General features: G+C 39.6%; 1 protein-coding gene across 9 annotated transcripts in view; it reads right to left on the bottom strand.

Moving 5' to 3' along the window:
* Window positions 1-1,576: 1,576 nt before the first annotated feature.
* Window positions 1,577-9,744, bottom strand: part of EEF2K (eukaryotic elongation factor 2 kinase) — a 53,508-nt gene continuing 45,340 nt past the window's right edge. For all 9 annotated transcript variants that reach the window (XM_014580712.4, XM_006112789.5, XM_006112787.5 and 6 more), the window contains 2 exons: window positions 7,658-7,836; window positions 1,577-5,291 (listed from right to left, as the gene is read on the bottom strand). In XM_014580712.4, coding sequence (XP_014436198.3) covers window positions 5,182-5,291; window positions 7,658-7,836 — 289 coding nt within the window. In that variant the 3' untranslated portion in view covers window positions 1,577-5,181. The remainder of the gene's footprint in view (window positions 5,292-7,657; window positions 7,837-9,744) is intronic.

The following is a 9,744-nucleotide window of genomic DNA, read 5'->3' as shown; positions in this document are numbered from 1 at the left end:
CCCCTTCACTCATTCCCCCCCCAGCCAGACACCCTTCCCCCAGCCCACTCCTGCCTCCTACCCAGACAGCCTGTCCCCAGCCTACCTGCTTCCTACCCCCTGGCCAGACAGTCTTCCCCCAGCCCACTCCTGCCCTCTTCCCCCAGCCAAACACCCTGCCCCCACGCCGCTCCTGCCGCCTCCCCCCCAGCCTGTTGACTACTTATTCTGAATTTTGATGTGGTTTGACTCTTTGGTTTGAAAAGGTTGCTAACCCATGCTCTACACACTACTGGTGTGGTACAGTTAAAATTACATTAAAAATTACATAAAAGTGCTTGTATAGGAATTGCTTAATTACAGAAGAAACAGGAAAGGCACCTTTACTACTGCATGTACACAAGGGGCTATGCCAGTGTTTTGATTAGACTAATAAAAAATTACTTCCCTAACCAAAATAGTTATAACTGGCACAGGTTGAATCTCTCTAGTCTGGCACCCTCTGGTCTAGCAACATCTGTGGCCCATCATGATTTTAGTTAGCTGGGAGATCGGCTTCTCATGGATGTAGCCAAAGACTGTCCACTTGTATTAACTTATATGTAGGCACACTATATGTGCAATCCCTTTCAAGTAATGCACAGGTCAATATAGCTCTGGAAGAACTGCATCGTATTTGCATTGACATTCTTGCCATAACTGAAACTAAAAGAAAGAAGGAAGTTGTGGAAAAATAGAAGAATGGTTCACAAATTCTTCCTTCTACTGCTCCCAGAAAAGTTGGGGGAGTTGGATTTACTGTGCGCCAAAGTTGTTTGCCAGCATCCTGGAAGACGAACTGTGGAAGAGCGAAGTGAAAGATAGATTTCTCTTTGATGGCCAGGTTCTTCAGACGCTCCTTTTCACAGATGACATCGACCTAATTGCATCAAAACCTGAAACATTGCAAACCTTCCTCAATGACTTCAGTAAGAATGCAACTGAGATTGGCCTGAAACAAAGTGGATAAAAGACGTATATGGTCCAGAGTATGTCATGCAACTGGATGGACAGCTTGTTGAGTTAATGGATGAATATGTACAACTTGGACAAGTGTTGCAGATGGACGAGTTGGGCCCCGAGTTGAGGAGGAGGAGGTTGGGTTGGATTGCCTTTGGGAGTCTGTGCAGTGTTTCTGTTGATCTCAAACTTTCCACCACCATGAAAGCCAATCCACTGGTATCCAGGAGACAAAAAGAACAAGAGGAAGGCCCCCAGATTGTTGAGTGGATCCTCAATGGAAGATTCATGGAAGGACGCTGATGAGAATCGCACAAAACAGGATGACGTGGAAAAGTTGTGAACTGTATTGGTGGCAAGACTACCTGCATCGATGAAACCATGGATCTTTCAAGTATTCTAAGTGACTGCACACCACATATTTATCCCTTTTGTATAATAATTCATTTTCTTGATATACACCTAATGCGTTTTTTCCTACTTACTTATAGCTGTTAAAAGGAACTAGGGTCAGAGAGAATAAATATAATGTAGAGAATGTATTGTTCTTTATTTGCCTAAATAATATTGCAAAGTGCAATAATGCTCTACTAAAGCATGTGACAAAAAGAAAACTTTATTTGGCAAAGCAAAAACCAATAAAACTGAATTACATGAATAAGTGATACAAACGAACAATTCCCGTATTTCTTACATGCAAAAAAAAGGGCCCCCAATTCTGCTGTTTTTGCTCAGGCAAAATTTCCATGATGTCAGTGGGATTTATTGCCTAATTCATTCTGCAGGTATGGGCCCCATATTTATTTTTTTCACATTTAAAAAAAATATATTCTATTTGTTCATTGAGAATAGATTAAAAATACAGTATGCAGCAAGATCATTCCAAAAAGTTTGTCAAAACATACACTTTTCTTTCTCTAAAGGAATTTCATAAAATAAATTGTGCATATTTCTGTAAACATAAGTTTAATTTAAAAAATTGACTGTCATATCTGTTGCACTTCTAACTATCCATATGATACCATGTTTTCACCAAGAAGTAATCTAAGTTTCTAACAAAATGTAAAATATTTGAAGACAAAGTATTAACAATGACAATATTTTGCCTGTTGAGCTGTATAACTTCATATGCCTCAAATCTACGAAGAAGTTTCTGTAATTATACCAATTACAGAATTCAATGAATTAACTGGCATGCCAAAAGGTGTTAATAATTACCATCTTTGAGCCCTGTTTATATTTTGGATTTAAATACTTAGATCTCCTCCTCTCTCCATGCAAGTCAAACATGTTAGTTATATAAACTTTTTTGTAAAGGAAAATCACAATTGTTTTTGTACTTATACAATAAAAATATATTATTTATCTTTATTATTTATGTACATAGTGCTTAGAGTGTGCAAGGGGCTTGTATGCTATAAGCACATTTTAATTTTTTTCCTGTAGATATACATAAATGTTTGCCAATGTTCCACTATTTGCATAACTGCATGATGCAGCTGTCTCTGAGTGCTGGTATTTCCTGCAACTGTTTCCCAGTGAGAGAGAATGAAATGAGTAGCATTTCCTTAGTCATGAGTATGCTCACCCCAATCTATGGATCTCACCACCTTCTGCGCATCTGCACAGCCGATCTGCACCTGTTCCACTTCAAATGGAGCTCTGTGTATGCTATAGAGAAAGGGGTAGGATTTGCCCCTTAATAATCTCTGCAATTAGATACCTAAACTACAGTTTTCCATTAAGAACATAACATCCCAGCTATCGGACTTTAAATAACAACTGATGATTCTCAGTGTATACTTCCCAGATGGCTGCAGGGAAGACCCACTCTACACACAAAAGCGAAAGATGTAACATTTTACTGACCCAATCCATCAAATCATTTAACCATGTGCTTTCCTGTAACCATGACAAAAGTCCCATGAAATAATGGGCTTCAATCAATCATATGCTTAAAGTTAAATATGTGCTTAAATGCTGTACTGGATCAACAGTAAATATTCAACAGTCTCGCCTTAATAATGACACTGTCGTCCTAACTCTTCAATACTCTCAGGAGATGGAAAAAAGGACCCAGCTTGGAGCTATATGTGCCATGATGATAACATCTCAAAATAACAACTAAATAAATAAGACCAATAAATAGATCCAGTTGCTGTACAGATGGCAAGGGACTCTTGAAATAAAACTGTGAGCTTAGGATAAGTTTCGGTCTTCAATGATATCTAGTAGCTAATGAGGTTTTCTGCAATCAGCACAACAAATATGTTTTTATTTAACAAAATAGGATTACAAGACACTTTTTTTTAAAAACCCAGATCCTCAATGTCTTGTGAAAAACAGAGATCCTGTAGCATATCTTACTGTGAACATCAGAGGGGGTCAAAACACCCAGATCCTCAATGTCTTGTGAAAAACAGAGATCCTGTAGCATATCTTACTGTGAACATCAGAGGGGGTCAAAACACCCAGATCCTCAATGTCTTGTGAAAAACAGAGATCCTGTAGCATATCTTACTGTGAACATCAGAGGGGGTCAAAACTCAGGTGTGCAATTACAGAATGTGAATCACCAGTACAACAAAGATTAGCTTTGTACCTTTAGGGCTATTATTTAGAAAATTAGTACAGTACACAGAAATGTTACTGAGATAAGGAGATTATTCAGTGAACAGTTTAAACCTACTGTACTGCAATTATAGTTTGAGTGCTTTTTATGTAACCTAACCAAGTTATTTGGAATAGAGGGATAGTAAATGTACATGCATGTCAGTTTCTCTAATCTGTTTAAATGTTGCCATGTAGAAATGATTGGGAAGGGTATTTCTTAATGTTAAGTGCACTGAGAATGGATATTTCACTGTAAAAACTAAATGTTACCAAGAAATCAGTAGACTATAAACATTTTAGGGTACCTTATTGGAAGGATATTGTAAGTCCAGTAGGAACTTTATTGTATTAGGATAAGATACAATGCAAAATGTTGCAAAAAAAAATTCTCTATTTACGATTGAGACTGGTCTACAAAACGAAATCAGCTCAACCCAGCTACATCATTCCTGGGTGTGAAAAATTCACACCCGAGTGTTATCATTGACTTAATCCACCCCATCAGAATATGTAGTATGTACAATCTAGCACTATCACAGCAGCTATCCCCCTGTAACTTTTCCAAGAGTAGACTAGCTGCCTTCAATGAACTTTTGGCCCCATAATAGTCAATGGCATTTTGCCACAGATTTCAATAGAGGATTTTACCCTAAAACTGTGCTACATAAAAATGGCACTGCTATATTCAATGGACCAGTCCTCCCTGTATGCGTTCAGAGTTATAGCTACTTTTCTGTCTGAAATAAGTTTTTACTTTTTTTTCCAGAGGCTATACAGATGTGGAAGAGGAAGCTAGAATGTTTTATCAAGAAAATTATTAGCTGAGTTCTAACTGCAGAATGTGTATTATTGGTGATGAATGGCCAAAAGAGAAACCATTTTGTATTTCAAGACTCAGCTTGTTTTTCAGGGCTATCCTTAGGAAACACATTTTTTACATTTGCAAACTGAGAAGACAGGCATCTGGAATCACTTCAGGAAGAAAACATAGGTGTCCCCAATAATATTTTTACAGAGAACTGCATTGTAAAGAGTATTACTAGCAGAATTATATTCTGTTCACTCTGGTTCTTGATTTATTTCACAAGGGGGATTAAAAAAGGGAATTTCTGCATATATGTTTACATGGAAAGTGAAGAATTGCCTGAAAAAAAACAAATACTAGTGAAGAAGTGCTTTGAACTTAGAAATGTGTGATATTTGTGGTGAGAGGACTAATAGTAGTAGAAAGATATAAACACACTGAATGCTTTGCTGCGTACAACAAAGTGTGTGCCACGCAAGCTGACATCAGTTTCATTTTTCTGAAATTAAATCAGGCCCCTCACAACTAACAGTTAAAAGTTATTAAAAAAATCAAGTGCACAGATACTGCAGCTTTGAAGTGTAGGTAAAAGTACATTATAGCACCCCCAACATACAACATATATTTGTATATTTTCTGCCTCAGAATAAAGTTAGAAAATTAAAATATGAAAAACACAAATCATTAACAACACATAAAAATACATCTTGTTTTTTGTTTTTTTTTTTGCAAAGTAACAGTTTATAAAAAATATTTTATATACAAGAGCTGCCTCATTTGAAGTTTCATTCCTCCATCATTGCCCAAGCTTCTTCAGCTTTCTGGTAGTACTGATTTGCCAATCTGCCCTTCATCGCTTGTATTGCTGCTTCTGCTGCTTCTGTGTACAACTCACCTAGAAAAAGCAATTTGAGAGTCATGTGAGTAGATCAAAGAAAAAAAAGTTTCTTCCTCTCTACAAACCATGCTGGAAGTTAAGAAAAAATAGAAATGGAGGTTAAGTTACAAGCCAGACTCTCATCTGATATAAATCCACGTAGCTTCATTGACACCAATGGAGTTATGCTGATTTAAATCAGCCAAGAATCTGGCACACAATGTTAAAATTCAGAGACAGGGCAAACCGCTGATATGACAGCAGAGTGATATTTTCTCATGTCCTTACAAGAATCATAAAAATGCAATTGGCCAGTAACCAGTTAAAAAAGTCTTACAAATTTTATGTGCAAACACAGAACCAATTACAACTACATGCATAAAGATATCAAATGTTTGCTCTCTAAACTCCCACTGCAGTTAGTGGAAGATGAGGGTGCTCAGTACTGCCAAAAGGGATTTGCCACACTGCAGAATTGGAGCTGGGTTAGTCCACTATCAAAGGCATTAGCAAAATATCCTTGGACAGTTTTGTCTCACATTAACTGGAGCCGTTACACTTTCATCTACAATCCTATGGCACTGGATAGCATACGGTCATTTTACAACCTGAGAATAAGCCAGCTCCTAAGTGTTTCAGGGGAGCTGCTGGGGGAAAAGAAAGTTGCTGACTCCAGGAGCCAAATGAGGATTCTTGCCTGAAGTGTGTCCTAACTGAACCTGCCTAGCCATTACTAGAACACTCCCTCTGCCAATGGCTTCCACTTCTGTGCCCAGTCTTCTGCTACTACAGAGAAAGGGACACAGCTTAGGTAGAGAGGGACCAGCTGAGAGCACAGAATAATTACATGCAGGCAGCAAGGCCGCCATGATGGCACCGTGAAACTGCTGGTCTGCTTGGTTGGGGCTTGAAGCAGATGGTCCACTCCACAGGGATCCACTAGTGTTCAAAAGAAAAAGGTCAGGGATCCTTCAGGTGAGAGGGGGAGGTGAGGTCCTTTCTGGGTGAGGATGGAGATGAAGAGAGGGACTTGATGCCCAGTTCAGGCCTCAAACTTGAGAGACCAGGGTTCAAATTCCACTCCATAACAGATTGTTTGAGTGACTCGGTTGCCCATCTATAAAATGGGCATAATAGCACTGGCCTTCCTCACCAGGATCTGGGGAAGATAAATACATTAAATACTGGCAGGTGTTCTGATACTATACTCAGGGGGATGATACATAAAAACCCAAAGATGGCTTAGAACCCCCAGCATGCGTATTGTACTCTAAAGGCTAACAGATCAAATCCATGCCCCCAAACCCACCCTTCAAAAACCTTTGCAAAGGCAGGTTCAATATCACCCAATTAGCGCCATCCTCATCACTCCCATAACTGCACTGGTTGCTGGGGCACCATTGTTGATAAGCAATCCACCAACTGACTCCACCCTCTGACAATTGTGTAGCAATGTCTGAATCTCCGCAAAATCCATTCCTGTCCTCCCTTCCATGTTGTGAATCCATCTCTTCTGTCTTCCTCTTCTTCTGTTCCCATCTACTGTCCCTCAGTGAATGACCTTGGATAGACCAGATGCTCTTGTTGCATGACCGTACCACTTTAGCTTGCGCTTCTTCAAAGTCATTAGGAGGTCTTCCTATGGGTGATGATGTTGTAGACCTCTTCATTAGTGAGGTGGGTGAAGTAAGATGCGCCCAGGATTTTAAGGAAATATCTCATCTCTACCACCTGTATTTTCTGTTCAACTTCTGTTGTAAGGGTCCATGTATCAGACATATAAAAAAGTGGAGATGACCAGTGTGTAGCAGGTTCAGTCTTGATTCCAGAGAGATTCTTTCCAACTGGCTTTAGCTTTGCTACTGCTGCTGCTGCCTGTGCAGTTCTCATCAGAATTGCCTTTACCAGTGATGACTGCTCCCAAATACTTGAACTGTTTCACTGTCTTCAATTCTTGTCTCAAAAGGGGTGGGACCTTGGGCAGAAGGGGCGAGGCTGGGGCAGTCAGCCCACAGCACAATCCAAACCACAGCATCTCCTGCCCCATGCTGCCTGATGTGCGCCACACGGTGCTCTGGCAGCAATTTAAAGGGCCCAGAGCTCCGGCCACTGCAGTAGCAGCAGAAACAGCCAGAAGCTCTGGGCCCTTTTGCATTGCTAGGCCCTGGGGTAACTGCTCCCCTTGCCTCCCGCCAGTGAGCCTAGTGATATGAGAGCTGATCCCATCACATTTGTCTGTCATCAGCTTGGTTTTCTCTGCCATGAAGTCCATGCCATATTGTGTGGTATTGTGTATCAAGACTCATTCAAATATTAAAATAATGGACAAACTCACACGGCACTGCCGAGTACACCCATAGAAATGGACTGAATCAACATCTTACCTGATTTTTGTGGATCCTTGGCCAGGTGGAACCCTCCTGTCATTAACATCTCTGCTTCCCTTGCCAGGAGCAGATACCGGGGCTCATCCTGGGTTCCATCATATTCACCTCCTTCATCATAATCGGTCATATTCAGTGCAGCGTTGTACCAATGCAGAGCTTCGTTCCAGTCTTGGATTCTGATTTTTAAAATAATTTTTAAACAGGTTACCTCGGGAAGTAGTTTTACTCTGGAGCTGTAGTGCTCCATCTTGCTAGGTACTGAGCACACTGACCCAATCAGAAAAGCACTTAAACATGTGCTTAAATTTAATCAGGTGTTTTGTTCCACTGAATATGAATTATGGGATCGAGACTCCTAATAATGAATGGCGCTAAATTCAATTTACATCCATTTGGGATTCACAGGAAAGAAATACTGGATTGCATGGGCTCCACAAGTTCCTATTGGTTTTGGAAGCTGCATTCTTGTACTCTTGGAGCTGAGCCTGTATGATTGCAAAGATAACATTAAACTGCAAATCTAAGTGCAAACTGAGATCTGTCTGAACCTTAAGAAATAGCTGTGAACTGCCCCATTCATTTCAATATGGCTAGGTCTACACTACAGGGTTTTTGTGCAAAACCAGATGTTTTTGCGCAAAAATCCGCGAAGCGTCCACACATCAAGCATGTTTTTGCGCAAGAAAATCTACAGCCAATTGACAGAACAGTGGACTTTTTGCACTGTAGGTATACCTCCTTCTATGAGGTATAACTCTTTTTGAGCAAGAGTTCTTGTGTAAAAAGGTGTGTGGGGACACTCAACAGGGGTTTCTTGTACAAAAAGAGCCTATCACAAAAAGCACAGGTGCTCTGATGGCCATTCTGTGAATAGCCATCAGAACTTTCTTGTGCAAGAGTGTCCATGCAGTGTGGTTGCGCTTTTGTGATGTGCTTTTGAGGTGTGGACATGCTTTTGCGCAAGACGTTTTTGCAGAAGAGCTCTTCTGCAAAAAGCTTTTTGTACAAAAACCCTGCAGCACAGACAAAGCCTACGATGTTAATTCTTAAGCCTAACAATATTTAATATCAGCTTTGTTAGGTGTTTCATTGCTGATAAAAAAATACGAAGAAATAAAAGGGATGATCATACCATGAAGATCTGCAAAATGAACTGCACAGTTGACTGAGCAGCATCTTGTTTTGGCATCTCAAGTGGGCAAAGTTTGGATTGTGGCTAGATCTTGGGACACTATCACAATTTTACTCACACACACAATCCCCCTAGATTCTCTGAATTGCTATATTAATGGGCTTCATCCAAGGTTGGCATTATTAATAAGTCAAAAGGAAGCAGGACTGGAAGAGACCTCGAGAAGTCATCGAGTCCAGTCCCCTGCCCTCATCAATTCATCTAGATATTTGCCTAGTTTTACAACAGGTTACGTAAAAAGCACTAGCAAAGTTGTTGCAAACTAAAGAAGAATGACTAATTTATACTGCTCTATACTGCTCACTGAAATGTAAATACAATATTTATTTCAATTGTTTTAATTTTATATAGTAAAAATGAGAAAGTAAGTAATTTTTCAGTCAGGGTGTTTCTACACAGCATCCTAAACTATGCAAATTCTGTATCTTATTTCAAATGTATTTTGCAATAGGCTATTTTGAAATTTGGTGCATCTACACAGCACCAAATTTCAAAATAATGCATTATTTAGAGACATCCCTTAACCCTCATGGAACGAGGGTTACTGGGATGCCAAAATAGCACACCTGTTATTTCAAAAAATATTTCAAAATATTGTGTAGACACTTGTATGGACCTCCGGTTTCCCGAAACAGACATGCAGTGTAGACTTCCCTAAGTGTCCTATGACATGAAACCTATAATATGCAAGACAAATTAGACTCTTGAAAGGGTTACAGTGGTCTGGAAAGGTTGAGAACCACTGAATTATAGTGCCTGCCACATGAAAAGAGATTTGCCAGTTTAAGACTTTTTCATATGTCACAAAACTTCAAATCATCCTTGATTTAAAATAAAGCCCATTTAAAAATCACATTCTCTGACATTTTTTGCTATTATGTAACAACTGGAA

This window comes from Pelodiscus sinensis, chromosome 15 (assembly GCF_052426305.1).
Source record: "Pelodiscus sinensis isolate ZL-2025 chromosome 15, ASM5242630v1, whole genome shotgun sequence".
Lineage (NCBI taxonomy): Eukaryota > Metazoa > Chordata > Testudines > Trionychidae > Pelodiscus > Pelodiscus sinensis.
This window is presented reverse-complemented; position numbering and strand designations above follow the sequence as displayed.